Below are 27,734 nucleotides of genomic sequence, written 5' to 3' on the forward strand. Positions count from 1 at the left end.
CAAAAGACTGCTTAAAATAATTAACATCTCTAATTATAGGTCAACGTAAGTAATAAAATTCATAATTAGTCTTTTCTTTTTTTGATTTTTTTTTAAAAAAAAGAAATGGTAATGATTAAACACAAAGAACAAACTATCTCCATCCATTTATTTATTTATTTTGCATAAATAATTTATTCAGGATTAAAAAAAAAAAGATTTAGTCAATTTATCGTTATTTTGTTTCAATACCTCTAATCACAGAGAGACAAAGAAAAGAAAATATTTGAGAACCAATAAAAACAATTTTGTCTTTTTAGGTGGCGTCCATTGAATTTTTTAGGTGGCGTCCAAAACGGCGTAGTTTACTTCAATTTAAATTAATAATATACAAAACCTCTGATTAGCTTCACCTAATTACTCCTTTTAATTATAAGCAATTCACACTCAACTCTGGGCTGACACCGCTCTTGTCACGAGATAGAGAAAATAGTAAAATGTCGCGAGAATTCCAAATCCATTTCTGGACCGGATCCCAAATAATTAAAAAAAATATAATAAAAAAGAAGCAACTGCTCAACTGCGGGAAGTGAGAAGAGTGAGATATACTTGGCATATATAAAAGGCAAAAGCTTCGACTTTTCAACCAACACCAAAAGAAAGACAGTAGAAAAAAAAGTGAAAGGGAAACCAAACCGTATGGGGTATCAAATTCATGAAGACAACTTTCTCTTCTTGTTATTCTCCTCAGTTTCTTCTTCACCGAGAATCGCGGTCTCTCTCTAGGGTTTACTCATTCTACAATTCTCAAGGTACTCTTTCTCTAAACCTCTTTAATTCAACTCTCTAGAAATATCGGCTTTGGTTAACATGTGTTTAATTATCCTAATTTAGGGTTTTATGAAGTTATTTTTGTTAGTCTGGTTTGGCGAGTGTCATTTTGTTATTTGTTTGTTTGTTTTCTAAAACTTTTGCTGTTGCGTGCTTTTTGTTGCTACTTGTTTTGCTGTTAAGATTGGCGTTTGTTTGTATCTCCTTTTTGGTTGGCGAGAAAATGTTGGAAAAAGGTGATGAATTTTTTGTGTTGGTCTGAATTGCATCTTTATTGTAAAATTTCGTGTTTTTGGATCCGTATTTGTGTTTGAATTGCTCTGAACTGATTATTTTGCTGAGTCCTCCCTTACTCGAGCTGCAATTGGTTATGCTCTTTAATTGAGGTTGAGTTATTGAGTATTGAATCTTTGATGGAATAGTCTTTGAATTGGTGAGTCTCTCACCAATAAGTCGCTTTAGGCTGTTGCAGATCATTGTTTTCTTGTACTGTATTGCTTTGAATCAGTTGAGCACCACATTCTTATTTGTTTAGTAAGCTTTAGTTGCATTGAGTTCTCTCCAGTTTTTGGTTGGCCAGAAAATGGAGAGAAAGGGATGTAAATGAATTTCTTACTTGTTTTCAGCGAAAAAAATTTCAGGTGCTGTTTGCAGTACGGTTGGAGAATATAGAAACTAGGAATAATCGTGTAGAATTTGCAAGCTGTATTTGTTAAGATCCTACTGTTAATTAAAAACTGTTAGTAAGACGTTAATAATGTTGAAGTTGCTGCTCTCTGACATACAGTTCCGCATGCAGCTGGAGAAAACCTAAGAAATGTTTCTCACCAAAAATCTTATTAGGTTAGTTTCATCATCCAGTTTTGTTCTCATGAGTCAGACCTGTGCTCTATCACTAACTCGAGAATTTTACTATCGCCTCATTCAATGACCATAGTTTATTGCAAAGGGTATCCAGAATTTTTTCGGTTCTCTTTTTTTTTATCTGCTTTCAAATAATGTATAACATCTCATTCTGTCATTTTATTTCATGCATAGACTGTAAATATCAGATGTGTATTTAGAATGTTATATAAATCAGTTTAAGTCGGTAACATAGTATTCCAAAAAAAGTTTAAGTTGGTAATATCTCTTGTCTGGTTGTAGCTTTAGAATATGTTGGGTTTTTTTTTTTTTAATAATTTACAGTACATGATGGTATACATGAATGTTATTCGCAAAATGAGAAATTGATAAATATATATTTTTTTAAATATAGAATGTGCACTGAATAGTGCTTGTTCAGAAGGTGCGGTTATTACGAAATAAAATTGCTAACAGATGGAGGCTGTGAGATCTTGGTTCAACAAGTTGAAACCAAAAGATAAGTTAAAGTCTTCAAATAAGAAGGAAACTATGGGCAGTGGGAAGGAGGGGCCCAAAACACAAACAAGTGAAGAAACACCATCAACAGTGACCAAGCAGAAGGTTGCAGCTGCAAAACAATACATTGAAGATCATTACAAGAAGCAAATGAAAAATCTCCAAGAAAGGAAAGAGCGGTATGACTACTATATCCATTTCTCAAGTTGCTTGCTCAAAATATCTAGTGGTTATATTATGATATTTTTGTGTTCTACATGTATCCACTACCACTAAGTCTTAAACAACTTTATTATTATTATTTTTTTGAAATAGTCTTAAACAACTTTATTCTCATATAGCAGCAATATAAGTAGTATGAAGATGTGACCAATGAGTAGAAAGTATTTAGTTATTCTTGTGGTCATTTTGCAGAAAACCATTGGTTCTATTGATTTCACATTACAAAACATTATTAGTTTATCGTTGACATTTATAGAAGCAAGTCTTTACTTTTTTATATCCTGTATAATAGATTCTCCAATCACCGAACTGTTGGTATATGAGAAATATTGTGTATGAAGGTTGTCAAGGATCTGATGGTTCTCGTTATCCCTTAGAGTGTTGTTAGATCTCTGTAGTTGTTGCTCTATCATTACATATAGCTGCAATGTGCCACTTGAAAATTTGATAGAATCTTCTACTATGAGAGGACTTGTTTTTAAGTTTGCTTTAACCTCATAAGCTAGGGAATTAAAATCAGTTACTTTATTTGGAAAAGTTTTCTGAAAACTGAAAACATTATCTTATTTATAAGGACCCCTATCAATTACCACTCTAGTTAGTAAACATTATTTTATTTAATCCTCGACCTTGATAGATAATAAAAACACTTCCCTCTTTTTAGGGTTCCACGGGCCAAAAGACAAGGGGACCCTCGATCCTCTTTTCTCTTTGTAGTGGATACGGAGGCCTTAAACTGAATGCTGACTAGAGCTAGGGACCAGGATCTATTCAAAGGATTCAAAGTCAGAGAGGGTGAGAGGGCTGGGTAGGTGATTCTTTGAAGATGACACACTTTTGTTATGTGAGCCGGATCCAGGAGCTCTTCTTAATATTAGATGTGTGCTCTTTAGTTTTTAGGCTGCGTTGGGTTTCAGAATTAATCTCACAAACTCGAAACTGGTTCATCTGGGGAACAACTTGAGATCATGTAGTCTGGCTAATATCCTGGGAGGTAAAATTGTTAATCTCCCTGTGAAGTACCTGGAATTGCCTTTGGGTGTGAAGCATACATATGTTTGTCTCTACTTGGGATCTAGCTGTAGCAAGGTTTGAATCTAGACTGTCTGAGTGGATGATGAATTTGCTTTCCAGAGAGCGTAGGTTGACTCTTACCAAGAGCCAGCTAGTATTCCTATATACCATATGTCCATGTTGACAATTCCTGTTAGCGTGACAAAGAAACTGGAGTCCGTTCAATGTAAGTTCCTTTTGGGGAGAAATTGATGGGAAGAGGATATACCAACTTGTAGCTTGGGAAACGGTGAAGCAATCGTTTCAATTTGGGGAATTGGGGTTGAGATTCTTAGTTGTTTTTAGTAAAGCCCTACAAGGAAAAATGGTTATAGAGATTTATGAAGGAGAGTGTAGTTTTTGGAGGAGAGTAATTGAGGCTAAATTTGGCATGGAAGACAGGGATTGGTTCATGAGAATGCCAAACAATCCTTATGGGGTTGGGATGTGGAAAGGAATTTTTATGAGAAGGGATGAGTATAAAAAATGCATTGAATGGAAGGTGGGATCAGGGAAGAGAGTTAGCTGTTGGCAAGACAGATGGTTGGATGGAGGATTGCTTAAGAATCAATTCTCAATGATTTATGGCAAAGAGGCTTCATTTAGGGATTCTTTCCAAGGCTTATCAGAGAATGGTACATGGCTAATCCACTTGGTAGGGAATCTTAATGATTGGGAGTTTAGTGAGTACATATTGCTTCTCAAATTGGTATGTAAGAAAGTTCTTAAGAAGGACATGGATGAACCGATTTGGGGCTTAAACTCAAAAAGGACCTTCTCTGCAAAAATCTTTCTACTTGTGAGCAAATCCTTTGTGAGCTGATTTGGAAAGTCAAAGCCTAGCCAAGCATGGCTTTTTTTTTTTCGTGGGAAGCCTAACCGTAGATATTTTGATAAGGGGGGATAATGTTTTGGTTAACGGATGCTATTTGTGTATAGAGATGCAGAATCGCGTGACAGTATCATTTTGTAGTGTCCTTCTATGTATAGGTTGTGGTCTATCCCGTTAGCTACTTTTGGATTTTGTGGAAGGAAAGGAACAAGAGAATGTTCAAGGGTACAAGGGCAAGTTCTGATAGTCTTAAAGATTCTAGGTTCTAGACCCTAGGTTTTTTGGTTAAGGGTCATCCTCGTTATTCATGTGAGGGCCTAGGGGACTTCATTGATATTTTGATTGAATTGTAATTATTTTGTATATGAGTTTGCATCCCTTTAGTGCTTGTAAACATAATACCATTTTTACTTTGAAAAAGTTATTATTAAGAGAAAGAAGTTTGTCGACTCAGGGATGATAAAGGTGTCAGCATTAGACTGCAATCATCACCGGAACAGATCAGGAATATTTAAAATCAGTATGGATGTGTTTGATTAATCCATGTTTGGCTTTTCGCTTTAGTAGATTAGGGTGGATGTTTGGCTTGAGACTTTGTACTAGTTATTACTAATGGGATGAACTATTTTGATACTGTTGAATGAAGTTAAAGAAGTCAAGAAGGGCACATGTGCCTGCAGCTGTGGTCAATTGCCTTGTGATCAATGCTCTGTCAATTTAAATCATTCTTGAACGTTTTCTACCTGGAGTGGATTCTAGATATGTGTATGCAGATAATTTGGGATGGACTGGAAAGGGGAAAGCGCTTATCTTGTAGCTTATTAACTGGGATGAGATAGGCATACAAAGGAAAGGATTTTCACTGGCACCTAAACCTTATTAAGGAAGTCAGATTACAATGTTGATCTATAGATATTCTCAGCTCTTATAGCTGTGAAATTTAGAGGAGTATTGTTATGTGAAGGAGATCAATCTGCAATACAATTTTTTTTTCAATAGGTATACCTTATGGGGATTTCTGCTGATTGATTTACTTAGATTTACATAATGATTTCAGTTCTGCAAGTAAAAACTAAGCAATGAAAATCGGTAGTTAATAACTCTAGATTGTTTTGTTTGGAGCCATACAGTTGAGGCCTTACATTTGACTTGAAATGGGTTAACCATTGTCAAAGTTAAACTCATGTATTAGCACCGGACAAGCAATTGGTGCCCCATATTGAGTGTGTTTTTATTCTTTATGCATGTCTATTTGTGTATAATAAGCATATAAAACACCATCTAAGTATGTTTTTGTGGTTCAATTTAGTTTCATATTCTTAATATTTGATGTCATAAAAAATTGGGCAGATTGCAGAAAACCCTTTGAGGTTTCATAAAACAGACAGACACCACCCAGACTTTGCGATTATTAGACAACCTCCTTTGTGACAAATTTTCTAACAACTTCTCAACTAGAATACCTCAAGTACGCTTCAGTCCTTATTCCTTTACCCAGGCAAACCCTTTATTTTATTCCAATTCCTATAACCGAACAACGTTATCAATGTTCCCAAACACCCATAATGCCAGTGCTAATACTATTCTATTCAGTAGTGTTGATTGCTTCTAAGCACAGAAGTGATGTACACTGCTTTAAGTCTCTACTGAGCAAAGAATTTGATATACAAGGCCCTGGAATTGCAAAGAAGGTTTTTGGGAATGGAAATCTATAGAGACAGGAAGAAGAAGAAGCTTTGGGTTTCAAAGAGAAGGCATATAGAGAGGCTGTTAGTGTTGGAGAGGTTTGACATGGACAATGTGGTACCACTTTCTACCCCATCAACAAATCAGTGATCAGATTTACAGTGTCCACAGACAAATGATGACGGCAAATTGATGTCAAAGGTTTGTGGTGCTAGTGTGGTTCGTCGTTTGGTGTAAGCAATCGTGTATACTAGGCCAGACTTGGCTTAAGTAGTTAGTATGGTTAGCAAGTTCATGGCTAATCCAGGTAAGGAATATTGGGAAGCCATCAAACGGGTTCTTCAGTATTTGTGGGGACATCTTGATTATCTTATTGTTTTGCACCACTTATATTGATTTGCTATGAGATATGTATATATAGATTATGCTGGAAATTTCGATAATAAAAGAATCTATCACAGGATATATGTTTATGTTAGGATCGCTCCGATAAGCTGGAGGTTGACATTGCAAAGTGTTATCACTATGTCAACAATTGAAGTAAATCCATGGCAATAATAAAGGTTGAAAAAGAGGCTTTATGGTTGAAAGCGTTGATTTATGCAATGGCATTGATGGAGCAAATGCTTGGACTATATAATGATAGTCAAAATCCTATATATTTGCCAAAAAGTCAGGTCTATTATGCTCATGCTAAGCATATATAAGTGAGGTTTCATAAAATTGAAGAATTGAAATTGTTCAGTGCTATTTCACTGTTGAAAGTGGATATGGAGGATAATACACTGATATGCTAACAAATTTGGGGGCTGGATGTTTGTGGAGGCTTGGAACTTAAACATTGTATGTTTGTGGAGGCTTCGAAGTTAAACATTGTTCAGACTTGCTTCATGTTGTTTGTTACTAGAATAGTTTTTGAGATAGGGCTCAAAGGTGGAGGTTTGGTCTCTTTGTTTTATTTTTTTCCAAATGGCGATAAATATTTCTCTAAGTATTGCCAAGGTAAGAATTTGAGTTGCAGCTCATATTGGGAGAATTCACTACCACAAATATGTCTTGGTGAAGGGGTGTGGTTTCTCCCACAATAGAGTACACCATTTTCGGTATTGGGCGGTTTTCTATCATGGAGAGATTCTTGTTAAATTGGATTTTCTTCTTCCACTACAAGTAGGAAAAACCCCACTTGGCAGAGGCGGTTATTCAATAATGAAAAATTTCATAGGTGGCTCACGGAGTTGGTACATCGCCGAACTACGTTAAAATTCTGCTTATTTTCTTTCTCCATTGCTTTTAATTTAAGTTTTAGTCTTGCATGGGTACTTTCATGATGATGTCTTTGCGGCAGTACGCCATACACCGGATCAGTTAACCGGTCAGGTTTATAATTCCTGGGCGTAGCATTAGTCATCTTCTTCAAAAGGGCTTGTCCTCAAATACAAAAATATAGATATTGATGTATCTGTTTGGAGGCATTTTAACATGGGGTATCTTAGGAGAAAGTCCTCCCTCGTGCACCATAAGCTCATATTTGCATGCCTAGAACTGGTCTAGGATTGCTTGACAAACATCAAGAATCTTGCTCGAATGAACTATTTAGCCCCACGGAATTTTTTTAAACAAGACACATGAACGGCCTAGTAAATGTGAGCTTCCACAGGCAAATCGAATTTGTGTCTTACTTCTCCAATTTTGACTGGAATGGGAAAGGGCCAAGAATTTAGGAAGCAATTTCTTAGGTCCTTTAGCAACTAAGGACACTAGACAATAGGGTTGAAGTTTCAAGAGCCTCTTGTCCCCCCACATTGAATGTGATGTTTTAGGGGGGATTGCCGTAAGACAATTTCGTGGCAGCTTGTAGCAAATAGTCCTGCTAGTAATATGCAGATTATTTATGTGGACATTTTAGAAAATTTTCTTCATTATTTACAAAGGAATCGGGAGGCTGTCTTATCTTAAAATCATTCAATTTCTCCTCTTTTATTTTCTTTCTTTCTTTTTTGTTTATTTTTGTATTGGATACCTTATCCTCATTTTCTAATTCTTTTTCTTATTCTTATTAAATTCTTCTTTTTCCTATCCAAAACAAAACTGAAAGCACCTGCTCAGTAACCTTGCAAGATAAATCAACATGACCAATGTGATCACTATTTTGGTAATCATGATTTTATGCAGACGCAATATGCTGGAAAAAAAGTTGGCTGATGCTGAGGTCTCTGAGGAAGAACAAAGCAACTTACTGAAGCGTTTGGAGAAGAAGGAAACAGAATACATGCGTCTTCAGAGGCATAAAATGGGTGCTGATGATTTTGAGCCATTAACAATGATAGGAAAGGGTGCATTTGGAGAGGTAATGCATTTTTGCTCTATATGAATTTTCCTATTTTGACATTTTTTTTTTCCTTACATTTTATTTTGTGTATATGTTTGCATGTACATATCACTTGTTTCTCTTAGTGCATATGGATAAAGCTGTTTAAGTGAAATATTTAACTGTTTATGGCTTGTAGAATGCGTACTTTGTGGTCTTTTTGATACACATGCTAGATAGAGAAACTCTGTGAGAAGAAATTTATTTGTTCGTCCCTTTCTTTCTCTGTTAGAGGGAAAGTTATGTAGGAGGTGAAGCCACAACATAAAAAGGTCCATGTTTTATGTTCTCATAAACTGTTAGGCTTCAGATTGATTTATATTCGAGTTTTATGTTGTATCACAATTTTTTCTCAGCGAAGCACTTTTAGATGAAACAATGCATAAAATTTTCTTTTGATCGTATCCCTGGGCTTTGGCATAGTTTCTGCCTGGTGTGCATGTCTGAATCCTAAAAATAATTTTGTTTGTTTACTTTGTTAATATTCTTTTGCTCCTTTTCTAATTGTATCTTTCTATCTGTAAATATATTATATTTCATTCATTTTTCCTCTTTTTCTTTAAGAAACTGAGCACCTAGCTTTTTGCCAGAGTCTGGTCTTCCGAGTTGGCAGTGCCTGAGGTCCTGAAACAGAATTGTTTACTAGAGATGCTTAGAACATCTTTGAGTTATTATTTTGGATCTCAATAATAAACAAATTTGTTGTTCTGTAATCTGATGATATAATTTTCCTTTCCTCCTTGCCAGGTTAGAGTCTGTAGGGAGAAAGCAACTGGCCATGTATATGCTATGAAGAAGCTTAAGAAATCAGAGATGCTTCGAAGAGGCCAGGTATAAAAATTAATGAGACTGCAAGACCAAATTATTGCGGTCTGTTGTTCTTTGCCCTTATTGCCTGTTTGAATTTTGATGTTCAGGTAGAACATGTGAAAGCTGAGAGGAATCTACTTGCAGAGGTTGATAGCAATTGCATTGTCAAACTATATTGTTCTTTCCAGGATGAGGAGTATCTTTACCTTATTATGGAGTATCTACCTGGTGGAGATATGATGACCTTACTAATGCGGAAGGATACGCTGACAGAAGATGAGGCCAGGTTTTATGTTGGGGAAACTGTACTTGCTATTGAGTCTATCCATAGACATAATTATATTCATAGGTCAGTTAGAATTTTTGTTTTCAACGTTCGTATGCTTTTTAGGATGGCCTACTTGTTAATATTATTTTGAACTTTCTGTATGTTCTAGAGATATCAAGCCTGATAACTTGCTGCTTGATAAAAATGGTCACATGAAGTTATCAGATTTTGGACTATGTAAACCGTTAGACTGCAGTAATCTCCAGGAAAAGGATTTTTCTGTTGGAAACAATCTCAGTGGGGCTCTTCAGAGTGATGGGCGCCCTGTGGTGCCGAAACGCACGCAGCAAGAACAACTACAGCATTGGCAGAGGAATAGGAGGATGCTTGTAAGTTCCTGCTATCATGTGCCTAACATGGTTCAAATTTCTTTGGTAGTTGTATAAATGACAAAATTGAGTCTTCCGATTCTTTTCCTATTGGTTCATGCTTTTGAGATAATTTATCACCTAATTAGTTATTTAACATATTATCAGAGTTAAGTCTTGGTTTCAAGCAGGTTCAAGCTCCAGGAGCCTAACTTCATTTTTTTTCTCCATAATTGTGCTTTCCTGTTAACCTATATTTGGCTCAGACTAGTTTGGGATTTTATTACTGTGCTAAATTTTTTATCACGTGGATCATGTTAAGATTATAAATGATAAAGTAGCACTTGTTTGTTTTTTGAGATAATAGATCAACAGTCAATTTGTCTTTTGTTTTGCTTTTTTTTTTTTTCTGGAATAAGATCAACAGTCAATTTGTTAACATAATGGTATTATATAGGGGAAATTACGTTAGAGTCTAGATTCTGAGTTTAATCACAACTTGCTCAATGATCTTTTTGAAAGAATTATAATGATGAGGTTATGATGTTATCCCATAGCTAAAGAAATATGGAGAAGACTTAATTACGCTTTTATGTAAACATAAAAATTATCCATTTTTTTTACAGAGTCCAAACACCTTCAGTCAGACCTCTCCTCAGCCTTCTCCACTTACTATGATCACATTCTTTCCCCTCTACATATTAATTTTCAGCATCCTCGTCTTTTTCCCCTCTTCTTCCCCTTTGTTTTTTCAGCCCTTGTCTTTTTCTTCCCTGCTCCATAATCAAAACTCTCTACATTTCCCCCATCTTCTTCACCCATTTAATCTGCTGTTCCTCTTCCACCATTCTCAGTCTGCTTCTGGACTCCTTCATTTCTTTCATCCTTCCTCTCATTTTCTTCCTAAGCACTTCCTCTCTATTTTCTCTATCTTTGTCTTCATCTACTTTATCCCTATGTCAACATTTTTTTTTGGCTGGGTCCCTCTCAAGTTATTTTTTCATTTCTTGCAATTTCCTTTTTTTTTTTTAACGGAAACACTCTCAATTTCTTCCCCTCTCTGCCTGTCCTGATCTTCTTCACTGAAAATGCTACCCATCCCCTGCTTGTTCCAATCTTCTTTACCCAGCTACATGCACAGATTTCATCTCACCTCAATGCATCTTTTTTTCTCTCATCACCCAAAACCACTGAACCTGACCTCTCTATTACTTCTCAACACTTTGCTTCAAATGTTGTCTTCATCTTCATTTCTTTTTATCACTTCTCAACTTTTTTTTTCGTGTCTGTTGTTTATCTTCGATTTCGCTCTCTCTTCTATGTTCATAGGGTATATCGATGGCTCTAGCAGCTTCTGGTGATTTTGATGGTTATTGCATTGTTTTTGGTATTTTGGTGCAGGATTTTGAATCTTCTCCTGCACCTTTCTTGGCTCCTTTGGTATTCAGGGTGATTTGTTTGACTGTATTTTTCAGTCTGATTACCCTCAGACTCAGTTGATTGCTTTTTCAAATTGATGCTGCTTATGTTGATTCCTTGCTTCAGCACCTAATTTTGTTATTTTTGTGGTGCTTATTTTATGCATTTTTTATCGTGGGTTTTCTCTATGCTCCTTCGATATTACAGCAACCTTAATTTGTTTAAATCATCCGCTGATGATTTTCAAGCATCACTTTGTCTTCTGTAAAATTGATCGCCTTGCTGTCCAACATTTTACTTATTAAAAAGCTTTCACTATATGTTGAAATTAAGCTTCATTTGTTTGGTTTGACTTTTCTTTGACTTTTGAAGTGGTTGCACAGCTGACCTGGAGGTTAACTTAACATGTAGAAAGTAGGGATATTTTTCCAAAGGAGAAATCCTTAGCTAAAATTTGTCTGTTTTATCCAAGGACTGGATTGATGTATTCACTCAAAATATAAGGATTTCAAAATAGTGGATTTAATTGTAATTAGACCTAAAACTTAGGGACTCCCATCTAATATACCCTACTATTTATCTTGTAGAGAAGGAAATTTTTCTTCAGTTCAGATTTTAATGTTGTAGGATTAGAACTTTCTGAAAGAAATCAAGATATTTAGGGACTGATGACAAATATACCTTATTATTTTTCTTGCAGAGTAAGAGCTTTGTCTTTAGTGCATATTCTAAAGTTTTGCATTAGAAATTCCTAAAAGACGTGAAAATATTTATTTCCTGGAAAAATCACTTAAGAAGTTGTTACTAGAATTTCACAATGTCTTATATTGCTTAAAAATAACAAATATTAGTAACATTGCAGGCTTATTCCACAGTTGGAACTCCTGATTATATTGCTCCAGAAGTTTTGCTGAAGAAAGGGTATGGGATGGAATGTGATTGGTGCGTGCAGTAAAATGCTCTTTCCCCCCCTTTTCCATATTTTTGTCTTATGCAAGGATGTCTAGAGATTAAATTTTGTTGATGCCTCTCTAGGTGGTCTCTTGGCGCCATTATGTATGAAATGCTTGTGGGATATCCACCCTTTTATTCAGATGAGCCTATGTCTACATGTAGGAAGGTAATTTGGAATTTCTCATAATTTTCTTTAATTGAGTCAATATTGACCATAATGTAGTCATTGTCTCCATGTAGGAAGGTAATTTGGTACTTCTCATAATTTCTTCAATTGAGTCTATTGACTATAAGATAGTAATTGGCATGTTCTTCAGCAGGTATTTGCACTTGCTATGTTTGGAAAATGAATTTCATATGTGGAATTAATTTGGAAATCAACACTTCAACTAGTAGAAGATGAAAATGTCATTCAAAATGAAAGGAAAAAATTGATGTCTTAAGAAATTTCAAGGAAACTCAGACAATGTGTTATAAATTTCACAAATTCGATAGAATTTGAAATATGAGTCATGACCTTGATTCTAACTGGATTCTGTTAAAATTTTCCTACCACCAAAGAAATTCTTGGTGATAAAGAAGAATTATTTTTAGAAGATGAGACTGGATGTATTCTGAAGATTATCGAGAATCGGGTAGGAAACATTTTTCATTCTATTTGTCTAGCTTACAGGTTAGGTGGCTTTTTATTTACCTTCGTGAGTTCTTCTGGTTAAGGAGCCACAATTCTGGGTCTCGTTCTTTCAAGAGGAAGTTCGAGTTTTTCCGTTTGTTTGAAACACAATAAGAGAGTGTAGTTTTTAGAAATGAGAGAGAAGAATGAAAGAGGCTTAAGGAGGACATTGCTTTTCAAGGGCATGATTGATGGTTGGTGGAAAATGTTCTTGGCTATCTGATTTCAGTGTGGAGGAAGGGAATAAAGAAGTTCTGGGAAAACCATGTTCGTTGAAGACCAAACAGGAAGACTCAGGTGTGCAGGTGGCTTTTGATCCAAGATCGGAGGAGGAGGCTGTGGTTGACTGTCTGTTCTCTTGTCTGGCTTGCAAAATTGTTCTACAGCTAAGTTTGGAGATACACCATTCAAACGAGGGATTGTTTGCTAGGCTACCTACATTTTGCAGAAACTTTTAGTTTTGTAAGATCAGTTGACACCATGTAAAATTCAAAATGGCTTTGGTGATACAGCTAAGTACTTCAGTTGGTCTTGACCTAAGTGTTTCAAGCCTAGGGTTTCTAAGCTTATGTCTAAAACTCAGGAACAAGAAACTGCCATGTACTCCTAAGTGTAAAGATGTTGAAGTTATCCAGAATCTTTCACTACCTTATGGTAGTTGAATGGAAGAAGGAAGCTAATGCAATAACTATCTAGTGGTGTTCTACTCAATGATGAAGTCAAAGCGCAAATTAGTCAATAAGTAGATATTATCCTACATTAAGATTTTACACTCCTAAATAATTGCGTGTTTTAGTTATGTTAGTATTGGAGAGAATGATTAAGTACAAACTCTGCTAAGTTTTTCAAGGGGAAGCTCGAATATCAATACTTTACATCATTTGTCATTTGGAACTTGTGAACGAGCTTTTTCCAACTATGAGAGAATGATGCAAAATGGCTCAAGGCCAACCATGAGAGGATGATGAAGAATGGTTTAAGTCTAGCTTGACTAAATATATTAAAAATTGTAAGTTTATTAAATATAAAATTCTATTATTTAGGAGTCTTTTGTTCTAGTTTTAGTAATTTCATAAGCTTTTTCTTTTTAGTATTTAGTTTTCATAGTTCTATTAGTCGTATTGTCTCCTAATTCTATGAATATTTTATTTCTTAGCTTAATACTATTTAGTGCAAATTTACTCAAGAAACAGTATAATAATCTTTGTAATTTCATTAAGATAAATTTCACTTATTCAATAAAATATTTGGAGAGTTTATATATTTTCTGGTTGTGTGATGCTTAAGACTTCTTAGATATGATGTCTAAGAAACCTTAAGTATGACGTCAAAGTTTTTACCCTTAAATCTCTGAATAAGCAAATTAACCCGAATTTTTCCTACTATGCCACTTGATTTGTTGTTTATAAAATTTTGTGAACTTCACTCTCCATGTTAAACGTTTTCTTTCGGGAGCTTATTTCTCCCAACGTCAACCTTGACTTCAGTATTATTAAGGATTAAACCTTGTTCTTGGCTTTTTGCTATGCAGATAGTAAATTGGAGAACTCATTTGAAATTCCCAGAAGAGGCAAAGCTATCTCTGGAAGCAAAAGATCTCATCAGCAGACTTTTATGCAATGTTGAACATAGGCTCGGAACAAAAGGCGCAGATGAAATTAAGGTGTTGTGTGGTGTGTTCTGTTCTGAATTCATTGTTTCACTTTCATTGTAGAATTTCAAAATGACAAATTAACTGGTTGGTCTTGTTAAATATCAGGCTCACCCGTGGTTCAAGGGTATTGAGTGGGACAAATTATATCAAATGAAAGCTGCATTTATTCCTGAAGTCAATGATGAACTGGATACTCAAAACTTTGAAAAGTTTGAAGAGGTTGATTAATGTTTCTATTATAGTATAGATGATAACTAACTGCTCTATAGCATTTCTGTCACTTATTTCTTGATTCTGTTCTTCTAATTCTTTGTAGGCTGACAATCAAATTCAGACTTCAACAAAATCAGGTCCATGGAGAAAGGTTAGAACATGTGCAGTTTTTTTAAAGGCAAATTAACAGTTTAGCCCATAAATATGAACCTATGTTGTAATTGGTTCATAAAACTTTTTTACTACAATTGGTCCATGTAACTTAAAAAATTGTTTCAAAATGTAAATTTTTAATGACATTTTTTGCAGAAAGAGCATACTTTCTTTTAATTCTGTTTGAGTGATACAAAAAATTACTTTGGAAGTATAAAACTTCAATTTAATATGAACTAAGTTTAGGAATTTAAAAGAAAAAATATGAAAAAAAGGTAATTGCATGACCTTCTTTTTACTTAATGCCTATTATAATTGTTCTTATGAATTGTTCTGTTTAGTCTATTAAGGTCAATCCCAGTTGTTATTACACTCAAATTATATAAAAATAAAATATGGGCAAACAGAAATAATTTGTTTATCTAGCAAGATTTTCACAGTTGTTTAAAAAATAGCCAGATAAACAATTTCGAAGTTGAAGTATTAAGTTGTTAGAAAAGAAAAAGTTGAGATCTAATTATAACATGGTTAATAATTTAAAGGCTAAAATGGTGAAACTCCATTCATTTAATATACATTCTATCTGTCCTTCATGTCCATTAATGTTTCATGAGAAATTTCATGAAGCCAGGACATGTTCTCTTTTCTGCCCAATAAGACCAAGTATATAAGTATACAGGTTATGAACCAACGAAAAAGTCCAAGAATAAAGACAGAGAAAGAAAGCATGATGAAGAACAAAAATAAGGAACAAAAATAGAGGTCCTGCGGATCTCTAAATTGACAGCATTGGATAGCTTTCGTCCATTTTAGTAGTCTCTCTGTGTTGACAAATGTTTCTGTCTTCTTCTTGTGCAGATGCTTTCTTCCAAGGATGTAAACTTTGTGGGTTATACATACAAGAACTTCGAAATTTTGAATGATCATCAATTACCAGGAATTAGTATGCATCTATCTTCTACACACATGTTTGGCTTTTTCTTTTTGTTTCCAGGCTCAATAGTCTCCAATCCACAACTTCCTTTATCGTTATTCCAGACTGATGATAATTGCATATTTGTCATTGTTTGGTTCAATTTGTTAATTATGTTTTTCATTGTATTTAATGTCTACTATGGAAATGTTTTTTGCATTTATTAATGTATCTAGAAACTGTAAATTTCATGTTTTCTTTTCTAGTAAGTAATCAAGAAATTTTTTTCTTATCTTTTCTATTCATATTTTACTTCGAAAGCTATGTTTAGAATAAATGGATTATTCTTCTTAAATTCATTTGAAATCTATATTTACTTCAACTAGAAGATGATGGTAATTATAATAGAAGGTGATAAAATTGATTTTATAGGAAATTTCAATTGGAATTGAAACATTAAACTCTAAATTCCATTAATCTGATGGAGTTTGTAATATTTCAACTTCCCTTAAATTTTCTAGGATGTCGGTTTTTATCATTTTGGATGAGACTTCTAATCAAATTCCATGAATGAAGTTCATTTGCTCCAAACACAGTCTCAATATCTTAAAAGACAAATTCATTGTTCATGTTATTGAACTTGAAAATTATCTTTGTATGTGACTGGTGTTTTTATGCACTCAAAATATACAGCTGAGCTGAAGAAGAAAAGCACGAAACCCAAGAGGCCCTCTATCAAGTCCCTTTTTGGTAATGTTTTTCTTTCCACCTAGTACTTACCGTTGAGAACATCTTTTCTCTGTTGGAAAGTAGCATTAAGTTGTTTCTTTTTATTGTATATAAGGTGATTTGGATTAATCAAAGCTACAATGTCTCCTACTACTCTTATATCAGTTTCATTAAACACACATCTCCAAATCTGTTTGTTTAATGAATTGAACAGTAAATCAATACCAAGTTTTTTTACTATATTTTGTCAAGTCTTTTTGACTTAATACAATATTAGGCCACTGCAGATTTTCTAAGTTTCTAAAAAAGTTACTGTTTCAAAGTAGACTTGTTTCAACTTTCATCCAATAATTGCTGAATGATACTTCCACTGATGAAAGGGCCTTGGCCATAGAAATCCTGACTTACCTCATTTCTAATAAAGTGTTGGAGGATGTTAGGAGTGGTGTTGAAAGATCATTTGGTTAAATGGGAGCTCTAATATCTATCTAAAAAGACAGTGGAATTGGTATTGGAATCTAATGCATGCCATATTATATTGGCTAGTATTAAGAAGCATTGTATATTATGTTAGAGTATGGGTTAAGTGGGTAAAAGAGTATATTAGTAATATGCACTTTCTTTGTGATGAATTGTGTTTTCCTTGTATTGCTTCAATTAATTTGTAATATGTATACGGCCTTAATACTCAATAAAATACATTCATTCTTCCACATGGTATTAGAGTTTTAGGAAGAAAACCCTTGGCCTTCCTTACAAATCCTAATTGGCCTTTGTTGTTGAAATAAGACACAAAACCCTGAAGAGTCGGTCTTTATTGCCTGCCACCACAGTCCACCCACCAGTCACCAGCACCAAGACCAGCCTTCATTGTTGGCACCAGCATCAAAACCGTGTCTCCTCCACACGGCCAAACCTACATCACGCGTAGCCAGCCGCAGCCAGCTCCTGCAGCGCGTGCCATCAGCCATTGCCCCCTACAGTTGCAACCACCTACCACGCCACCATTCACGGGTCTGCCCTTTTGCTGCCACTAGCAGCACTTGCTCCTTGCATGCTGCCACCAGCCGCATAGCCTTCTGTCTAGCTGGTAATTCCCTTCATATGACTCCTTTCTTCGTCCTTAATTGCCCTCAAAATCCTAAAACATGTCGAAGGTAACATCCCAAACTACTGGAAGAAATTCCCATATGAGAAATTTAGCACAAATTAATGATGAATATAAGTCAATCCAAGCAAGTTATCGCTTTAATGGTAAGAACTATTTAAATTGGTCTCAAGTGCTTCAAACCATCCTAACAGGGAAAAGAAAAATCAACCACCTTCCAGGCACCGGATCAAAACCAAGAGATCCAAAGTTTGATGCATGGGATGAAAAGAACTCAACAATAATGGCTTTGCTATGGAATTATATGTTACTAGAGATAAGCAATACAGTTATGTTTCTCCCTAATGCAAAGGAAGTTTAGGACATTGTCAACGAGATCTACTCTCAGGTGAAAAATATTGCCCAGATATGTGATTTGACAGTCAACGCATGGTTTACAAAGTAGGAAAATAGGTTATTAGTTGGTTAATTACTAACTATTCTAACTTTTTAAAAAATTGGTGGGAGGAATTAAACCAGTATTTTTGTCTTACTATGAACTGCAGTATGGATGCAGCCTACTTGCAGTAGTTTTTAGACAAAGATCGTCTTACCAATTTTCAGCTGGTCTCAGCCCAGAATTTCATCACGTTAGGGTCCGAATTTTCATTGCTAAATAAGATTATTTCTGCTGTTACTGCAAAAGAAAGCAGGAGAGTGCTCATGGTAAAAACCTGCTCCAATAATAATTCGGCCCTGATCTCCAAAAGCCCCAAATCACACTAGTAGACAAAAAAGTTGAGTCTCACTGACAACTCAGCCTCTAGTAGGACAATAGGAACAATTTTTGGTGTACGTTTTGTAAGAAACCTATACACACAAAAAAGAGCATTAGAAGCTATAGGGGAAGCCTAATTTAACGACCCCGAAAATTTAAAAAGAAATCCATATAATAATTTAAGTGCAGAAGTGAAATAAAGGTTAAAGTTAACATTTCTTACACGATAATTTAAAAGTACTAACAAACATCACAAAATAAATTCTCTGAAAGAAATACGAAAAATGAAAAAATAAAGGAAACTATAAAGTATCTAACATTTACTCGTAGCCTTCTTGCGGATCGGGCTCGGGAACCAGGTCTTCCTGATCTGAAATGGTTAAATAAGGGGTGAGCTACACTAAGCCAGTAAGGACATCATAATATATCGCCGTCACAGTAAGGCATCTAAACTGTAAAATAAATCAAATAGGAATCGACAGAGAATAATGTCCGGTTCGGGCTCCATTAGCAATCGTAATTAATTATGCATATCTATTTAATTAGTACAAAATACAGTATTATCATTTATTCAAACTTCAATTCCATGATAAGAAATAGGTTGAGGGTCCTTACTTGATTCGATGTCGAAAACTAGATGGTTACTACGCCTACAGACGGTCCCTGGGTTCCCTGAATTTTTTTTCGGGAACTAAAACGCGCTTACGATACCTACAAGTGTCCCAAATAACCAAAAAATCAGACCTAGGGCCTACTCGGCCAATTTCGGCACGACAGCGATCCGCCTTGAGTTGGCTGTTTTCGGTCGTTTTCGGCCGAATTCAGCCGAACTTGCACCGGTTCCTGCGAGAAAACACACTTAGAGCCCTCGGTAGGCCGAAAAAACGCAGAAAATCGAAACTCACCGGCGGTGGGGCTCTCCGATGCGGCGGTTCCTTCGGTTCACGTTGCAGTTGGATGTTTTGCTTCGATCAACCTGTAGAGAAGAAAACGGTGGTCACAACGGTGGAAAAATCACATCGAACGAGAATCGGGAAGGGCCTTATTGGAGGCATTTTTCTAAACACCCCGCGGCGGCGCCGCTGCCGAGCTCTGGCGGTATTTTCCGGCCAATTAACCGGTTCTTTCACTCCGATTTGGCTATGAGTGGGTTTAAAATTGAATTTCATGCAAAAGGAAAAATTTTTACCTCGTTTGACGGTCATAAATTGCTCCGATATGGCGGCGGGTGGCGGCGGTTGGCTCCCGAACGGTTGGGCTGTCTTCTCCGGCGTGGGGCCCTGGCGGCTAGGGTTAGGGTTTTAGTGCGGATGAGGTTATTTATATCCATTCGCTTTTGATCTAGACCGTCTATCGCTTTTAATCTGAACCGTCCGATCGCGATTAAATAGGGAGTGAATATGGGTCGTTCATCGCGATTCAATTTGGGTTGTCCGTGTGCGATTCAATGTGGGTCATCCGTGCGCGATGCAATCTGGGCCGTTCATGTACGCGGGAACGAATCTCAGCCGTTCGATCGCGCGTACGCGGATCGCTCACGTGGCTCCCCCTATGTGGCTTCCCGCGTTAGCACCTCTGCCACCTGGTGCGTCCTGGTTGGTCGGGGCTACTGACCGGGCAGCTGACGTGGTGAAACTTTTCTAAATTGCGTTTTGACCCCCCAGTTTTTTATTTTTCTTTCAAAAATACCCCCAGAACCCAAATTTTTACCCTTTTTATTATTATTATTTTCATTAAATCAAATTAAAATTAAACAAATTAAATTAAAATCATATAAATAATAATTATATTTATATAAAAATAATAATAATTAATAAAAATAAAAATAATAAAATGTTGGGTGTTACACCTAATATCTCTAGTATAGAGTGAGGATACAAGAATAATATCCAAAAAACTCAAGGAAAGGTACGTATAACTCATCCACAAGGAGAAAAAAAAACTCCATACCTCAACAATTTGAAGGCCGAAATTGAATGACTGAGGGCACAACTTAAGTGCTTGAAAAGACCCAAAGATACTGGACTCTTGGCACATTCAAGTATTTTTTATATCTCTCATGGTTTAAATGTCTCAAAGAAACCTTTTTTATTATTATGGATTGTGGACTCAAGTGCTACCAATTATATTACTAGTACCTCTGGATTTTTCAATATCTTTTCCATGTCCCAACAATAGGAAAATTGTCATTGTTAATGATTCACTAACTATAATAGCAGGAGTAGAAAATATAAAACTCTCTTTGCACTTTATGCATAAATGTGGCAGAATCATGCAATCACTTACTCTTTGGTGCCCAGTGACTTATGAGCTGTGGAGTATGGTTTATAGTCTTCTTGGGGTGAAGTGGGTAATGGTTGGAACGGTTAGGGAGGAATTATGGGCTTGGGATGATATGGGAAAGGATAATGGTCGTTGGGGTATAATTCCCCTAATAGTGTTATGGGTTATTTGGAAAGAAAGAAAACTTAAAGCCTTTGATGGGAAGGAAAACTCGATGTATAAATTAAGAGATAGGTGGTTCCACATTTTTGGGTCTATGTTCATGGGGCGTGACATTGTTAGAGATGAGGATTTTGGGTTTGTCATTGATACCCTAACTAGAATGTAAACAATTGTACATAGGCGGAACTTTGGTGCCTTGCAAATATATACTACTTAACTTTTTATTTAAAAAAAAAGTGAATTTTTCCCCTTCTCACTGTGAATTTTAAGACTAGACTTCAGAGAGAATGATTGGATTTGTTGAGGTTTGGAAAGGTTATACGTCCTAGATACATCTAGAATACCACGTACTGCCTTATCTGTTAGTATTGTAGATAAACTTTCATAACTCTATGGAAGTTCTTCCTTCCTTTTTTCTTGATGTACGAGTCTCCAATAACCTTATTCTCTTGGTTTTGGTGTATGTTGTCTATATTCACATACATCAGTCACAAGGAGGAAAATTTGACCTTAGAGTGATTAGGTTTGTTTTTGTGGGATGCTCGTCTACTCAAAAGAGATATAAATATTATAATTCCACTACCGAAAAAATCCTTTTGATATGTTGATGTCACATTTGTTAAGACAAAATCTTTTTTTGATAACTTTATCTTCAGGAAGAGACTAATACACTAGAAAATAAGGAGGTTCAATCATTTTTTGATATTCCCTTACCATTGAAGACTATATCGTCTACAACAGCTACCACTACAAAACCAATGTCCATAAAGTTAACCTGACCCCATATCTTTGAAAAGTTTAACCTGAACCTTAACCAATATGAGACTCGCAATTCTCCCAATTGTATTCAAGATGGAAGAACCTAGAATCCAATCCAAGGCAAGTTCAAGAATCTAAGTTGAGTACTATTAGTATTTCTTCTGATATTGACATACATATTGCACTTAAAAAGAGGGCAGGAAATGCACAAGCATCGCCTCTATCCAATCTCAAAATTTGTATTCTCTAAAAAGTACTCATCTCACAATAAGGTTCTTGTGAACCTGAATGCAGTATTTATTCCCAACACATTATCTGAGGGTTTAAACAGTGAAGAATAGAAAAATATTATGAATGTTAAAATACGTACACTTAAAAAGCATTAGATATGAGAAGTAGTAGACTTGCTTAAAAGGAAAAGACTGGTGGGTCACAAATGGTTAGTCACCATCAAATACAAGTTAATAGAACTATTTAAAGATATAAGGCGAGATTGATGGCTAAAGGATATGCTCTGATCTACAAGATTGACTATGAAGAAACATTTGCATCTGTTGCAAAAATGAATACAATATATATCTATTATCTTTTGCTCCTAATTTCAATTGACAATTACAATAGTTTGATACAAAAAATATCTTTTTATATAGGGAATTACAAGAAGAAATTTAAATTAATATTCTTTGCAAATTTGTCAACGAAAAATGTGTGCAAATTAAAAAATGTGCCCTACAGACTAAAGCAATTCCTTTGGCCATGGTTTGAGAGATTTATAAGAGTGATGCTAGCCATTGGGTACAGACAGAGTAAAAAAGGTCATACCCTGTTCATTAAGCACTCTAAGTCAAGGAGAATCATAACCCTCCTGGTATATGTAGATGATATAATTGATACAACGAAGGATGAAGGAGAAAAGGAGGTTTTTAGGCAACATTTGGTTAGAGAATTTAAGATTAGAAAATTGGAAAAATTAAATATATCTTTGGATAGAATTGACCTATTTAAGATGTAAAATATTCATTTCACAATAAAAGTATGTGACAAACTTTTTGAAAGAAACTGGTAAGATAGCATGCGAGTTTGTTAGTACATCAATTGATCCCAATCATAAACTAAGATTAGTAGAAGAAGACCTAGATGTGGAGAAGGAAATGTTCCAAAGAATAATGAGAAAATTGATAAACTTGTCACCTACTAGTCTAGATACTGCATATGGTTATTGTATTGAGTTAGTTCATGCACAAGTCGAAAGAAATACACCTGCGAGTTGCCTATAGGATACTCGACAACTTGAAGGTTAATATGGGGAAGGGAATTACATTTGAAAGAACAACGAGCTACTTCTTAAAGCATACACTAATACAGGATCACTAGTTAACAGAAGATTCACTCTTGGATATTGTACCTTCATTGGATGTAATTTAGTGATCTAGAGAAGTAAGAAACAGAATGTAATAGTCCGATCTAGTACTAAGTTAGAGTTTAAGGTTCTGGCTCAAGGGATATCTGAGCTTATATGATTGAAGATGGTTCTAGAAGGCTTGGAGATTCAGTGGAATGAACCCATGAGACTCGACTGCCACAATAAAGCATCAGTTAGTATCATTCACAATTTGGTATAGTATGACAAGACTAAATACATTGCAGTAGACAGATATTTCATCAAGGAAAAATTGGATAGTGGATTGATATGCACTCCTTATGTGTCATGGAGGAGATTCAGTGGGATGAACCTATGAGATTCTGCTGCGATAATAAATCAGCAATTAGTATTGCTCACAATCTTGTACAGCCCAACAAGACTAAGTACATTGCAGTAGGCAGATATTTCATCAAGGAAAAATTGGATAATGGATTGATATGCACTCCATATATGCTTATTGCTTCGCAACTTGCTGATATATTGAACAAATGATTAAGTAATCCTAGATTTTGGACAATTATCGGCAAATTGGGAACGGATAATATTTATTCACTAGCTTGAGGAAAAGTCTTGAGAAGTGTTGTATATTCTGTTACAGAATTGGTTAAGTAGGCTATAGGGTATGTTAGTAATATACTCCTTTGTAATTAATTGTGTTCTTTATCCGTTAAGTACTTAAACGACATTTTCCTTTTAAATGTTGTTCTTTATGGCACGAAGTGATCAAGAGTAAGTACGACTTGTAAATGAATGGTTAGGATTCAAACGTTAGGAATATCACGACTTCACAGAATGCCCCAAAAGCCATCCCCTAGTTTATGACCTATTATCTGCTCTTGTTCCTTCATATTAAAAAAAAGTTTCTCTTAATCGTTTGAGAGTGGGTAATGATTCGTACATTTTTTCTGGAAAGATATCTAGCAATTTTGCTAGCCTTTCCCCACACCTCTATAACCTATCACTATGCCCCAAGAAAAAAGAGTGATAATTAGCTCCATTTGCTTAATGTCTTTGAGTCTTATGCTGTCTCTCCATAACCGGAATAGTAGTATATGGACCTTGGATTTTTCAAGTGTATACACTTGCACGTTTCTTTAACCATCTTAATTCATTGTTCTAGTTGCCATGAGACATTTACTGATGCATTTTTGAAAGGCTAAGTCTCCCTCTTAAGTTTAGTCTGGACTGCTATCTTAAACCAAACTCAAGCAAACTCTCGTTTGGAGGTTCATTGTTCAAGTGCATACACTAGCAAGTTTCTTTAACCATCTTATTCATTATTCTAGTTGCCATGAGGCATTAACTAGTGCATTTTTGAAAGGCAAGTCTCCCTCTAACTTCACGTTTATATCTGGACTGCAATCTTAAAACAAACTCAAGCAAATTCTCATTTGCAGGTTAACATATTCAATTGCACTCTTTCTATGGGTGTGTATATCATGTGCTTCAGGGGGTTCCACTTCCATTGCCACCTCTTTTTGCATTGTTAGACGGTCAAGAGACTTATGTCCAACCTTTTTGATATTTTTGGCCCTTTATTATTGTCTCTCTACTCTTGCATGGGGTTTGGGGCAAAGAAGGAAGTTAAAGTATTCTGGAGAGGAGCTCCTTTGCTAGTTTATGGGTGCATTGGTTGGAACATAATGCTAGATTTTTTATGTTTTCTTACTTTCTCCATGTTTTCAATGCAATAGATTGGTTTTCTTTGCCTTTTTGTGAGCAAAGGCTCATGGGTTCTTTAAGAATGTCTTTTTGGCTATATTTTATAGAGGGATTGGGATGTAGTGTTGTCATGATTTTTTAGGTGTTCTTCTTTTTCCTCTTTTCTTGTCAACTTAGAAGGCTTTCTTCTCCTATTTCCCCTGTCTAATTGTATTTCTTTTTTTTTTCTGTCATTAAAAACAATTTCCAATTTCATCCCAAGGATGATAAAATATCTTCTATCCTCTCTATCTCTCTCTTCCCATCACTGGCCTCATTTTTGCTTTATAATTCACACAGTGCTCATACATGCGTGATACAATTTTAAACTGTATTGTGCCATATGTTTCCTTTTTCATTTGGTTCATTGAAGAGTTGGGGTATGTAGGGGCTGCTGCAAAGGAAATTTGGGTTTAGTTTGTCAGCAGGTAGTGTAGATATAGCTGCACATTCACGATGATCATAACTCTCTTATATATTCTGTATACCAAGAAAAGACACTCCCTAGATTGTGATGTAATATAGAATCTGATTCATGGAAACAAACTATGCCTATGGAAATAGCTTAGGTTATGTCGGAGTTTTATCAAGTCATAGTGGTTACTTTTTCTAATTTAGTTTGGTTTAATTTGACAGAAGATGAATCAGCAGTTGTGAATCAACCTGTTCAAGGGAGCTTCTTAAACCTCTTGCCTCCCCAAATTGAAGTACCTGAGAAAGAGAGCAATTCTCAATGAGCTACAGCATTCTTCTCATAACGTTAACATTATCAACCAAAGGGAAGCTGTGTTGTCTCGCAGGTTGGTGAGTAGAATTCGTTCCTGAATATCTGACTCTTTCATTTCATGCCTCTGGGAGTAAAAATTTTAGGGGCGAAGGCCTTGAAGAGAAGTGGATTTGAGGTATTTAATTGGCTGTCGGGGTCAGCTAGGATCTTGATCGCTGTAAAATAATAGATGGAAGTAAATATTCTTTGAAATTGATTGTGTAATTTCCATTTTTATGCCAAGCCGGAAGAAATTAGTGTAAAGTTGTTGTCATGGTCATGTAATTATTGACTTAATTGTTTGTGCTTGATGGTAGGATATACCCTTTAAGCTGAAAAGGAAAAGTGATATTCTTCCTCTCTCTTTCTCTCTCTTTACGGATGTTTATCTTTTTATTCAGCTGGTTATTTTTTGTAACATCCCGTATAATTTAATTTTTAAACTTGAGAGTATTATGTAAGAGTTTTAGTTAATTCATGGGCTTTCTTCAATTTAAAATGGCTTAAGGAGTTAAACGAAAGAAAATTTCAAAATTCAGAAATCAGCCCTTAGATTGAAGGTCAGAAATTAATCCCTAGATCCAACAGTACAAAATCCATCCTATTCAACCGTAGATACATTGCATCTGTTGAATTCAGATGTGAGAGAGAGAACTGAGCAGTGGAAGGAAGGAGAGGGAGAGAGAGAGAACTGAGATTGGAGAGTTCCCGGTACATGAATAGAAGAGTGCCACCGCGAGAAAATGAAGATCAGGAAGGAGGGAGAGACTTCCGGGAGACCAAACGTCTTCTCCACCACTTGCAGAAGCTGACGTGAATGCTATAAAATAGGCAAGGAGAGATTGGTATTCATCATTAGTATAGTTTGATATGGACAATAGGCAGGGGGATAGAGGAGAGGAAAATGATAGGTTGGATAATGCCCGGTACTGGGAATTTAGTTGTAAATATTTTCTATTAATTTGGTATGGATTTCAAATTTTATTTATTGGACACTCTAGCTCATTATGTGGTTTATAACAGAACAGGTAAAACAAGAACATGAACTAAATGTACAAGAAGCTTATCTCCAAACTCAAGGGCAGGCAAGATATACCACACTGTGATGTTGTTGACTTAGAGCATCGTGTGATGACAGATCGATGTCATTGCCTATCTAGATCTCATCCAAAAATTTGGGATAATTACACTTTCGTTTCTGATATTCGTTGACGAAGTATAGTTGTTACAACGGTGTAGATGAGAATATGAATAAGTTTTACAGTTTAATTGAAACAACAGCCAACTCAGGAGTATGGTTCTTACAGTATCAGAGTCAGGTTTTAATTCAGAGATCTGTGGGTTATAGGCCCACCAGTTGGATTCATGGTAAAACCAAGCAAACAATAATTTTCCGCCTCAGCCTTTGTTTGCCTGTTTTACAATTTAATCATAAAAGCTAATAAATTATATTATATAATCTTTTTATTAGATTATACAAATTTTAATAAATGATATTTTTAAGCATTATTTAAATTATATTTTTAATTCAAAATTTTATAATAGCTATAGATTTATTTATTTATTTGTAACTAATTAGAATCAAACTGAACTCTTATAAATTATATAATTAATAGATTTAATTTTTATTTTTATTTAGAATTTCATAAATATATAAGATCTCTCACTTAAAAGTGAATAACTCAAGTTGTATAATACTTTTATTAAGGTACTATTCAAATATAAATTTTAAGAATTACTGTAAAGACTCAAAATTTAAATGAAATAAATGTCATAAATTACATGTGGAAGCGAAATAATAGAGTTTGAATTTGCATTTCTTACATAAACATTTAGAATGTCCAATAAAATTAGAGAAATATCTCTTTCACAATGAATTCATAAAAAATACGTAATAAAATATGAAAATAATTAATAAATGTTGTAGGAAGGTTAACCTCTATTAACTCTTGGTAGGATCTGGGAGGGTACCTATTCACAACCCTCCTGCTGATTAAAATCTATATCTTAATTTTCTTAATCTGAAATTGTTAATCGGGGAAGAGGTGAGTTATACTAACTCAATAAAAATATCACACTACTCACCAATACAAAAACTGAAGGTTGGTAAAAATCATAAAATATAAAACGAGTAATAGAGCTCTTAATTTAAGTAAGTTCATTTATTATAAAGAAAATCATTTATTGCATATTTACTGTTATGAGATTTTTAAAATTGACTTATAGAGACAATAACTCAAATAACATTATAATCTTATATTCAAGTGAGTAAGAACAACAACTTTCAT

General features: G+C 35.1%; 1 protein-coding gene across 7 annotated transcripts; it reads left to right on the top strand.

The window, feature by feature from the left end:
- The first annotated feature begins 608 nt into the window (after positions 1–608).
- On the top strand, positions 609–25,809 carry LOC110818355 (uncharacterized). 7 transcript variants are annotated; one of them, XM_088215248.1, is made up of 15 exons: positions 609–791; positions 1,610–1,760; positions 2,131–2,351; positions 8,138–8,312; positions 9,081–9,164; positions 9,251–9,492; positions 9,581–9,800; positions 12,061–12,140; positions 12,234–12,318; positions 14,357–14,488; positions 14,585–14,698; positions 14,796–14,843; positions 15,704–15,788; positions 16,452–16,508; positions 25,317–25,809. In XM_088215248.1, exons 3-15 carry the CDS (start codon positions 2,131–2,133, stop codon positions 25,415–25,417), a joined length of 1,644 nt encoding a protein of 547 aa, XP_088071374.1. In that variant the 5' UTR covers positions 609–791; positions 1,610–1,760; the 3' UTR covers positions 25,418–25,809. The 7 variants fall into 7 exon arrangements, with proteins under 7 accessions (XP_088071374.1, XP_021902894.1, XP_088071373.1 ...); XM_088215247.1 differs by having other exon boundaries at positions 610–791; positions 2,069–2,351; XM_022047239.2 differs by having other exon boundaries at positions 610–791; positions 1,610–1,653; positions 2,069–2,351.
- Positions 25,810–27,734: the final 1,925 nt, after the last annotated feature.

This window comes from Carica papaya, chromosome 3 (assembly GCF_054855325.1).
Source record: "Carica papaya isolate Zhongbai chromosome 3, ASM5485532v1, whole genome shotgun sequence".
NCBI lineage: Eukaryota > Viridiplantae > Streptophyta > Magnoliopsida > Brassicales > Caricaceae > Carica > Carica papaya.

What these genes read in the sequence shown, in the direction of transcription:
- LOC110818355 (XM_088215248.1), top strand. Translation starts at nt 2,131, where the DNA reads ATGGAGGCTGTGAGATCTTGGTTCAACAAGTTGAAACCAAAAGATAAG. An exon ending in AGATGCTTCGAAGAGGCCAG is followed by an intron (nt 9,165 to 9,250) that starts GTATAAAAATTA and finishes TTTGATGTTCAG; the next exon opens with GTAGAACATGTGAAAGCTGA. An exon ending in TATGGGATGGAATGTGATTG is followed by an intron (nt 12,141 to 12,233) that starts GTGCGTGCAGTA and finishes ATGCCTCTCTAG; the next exon opens with GTGGTCTCTTGGCGCCATTA.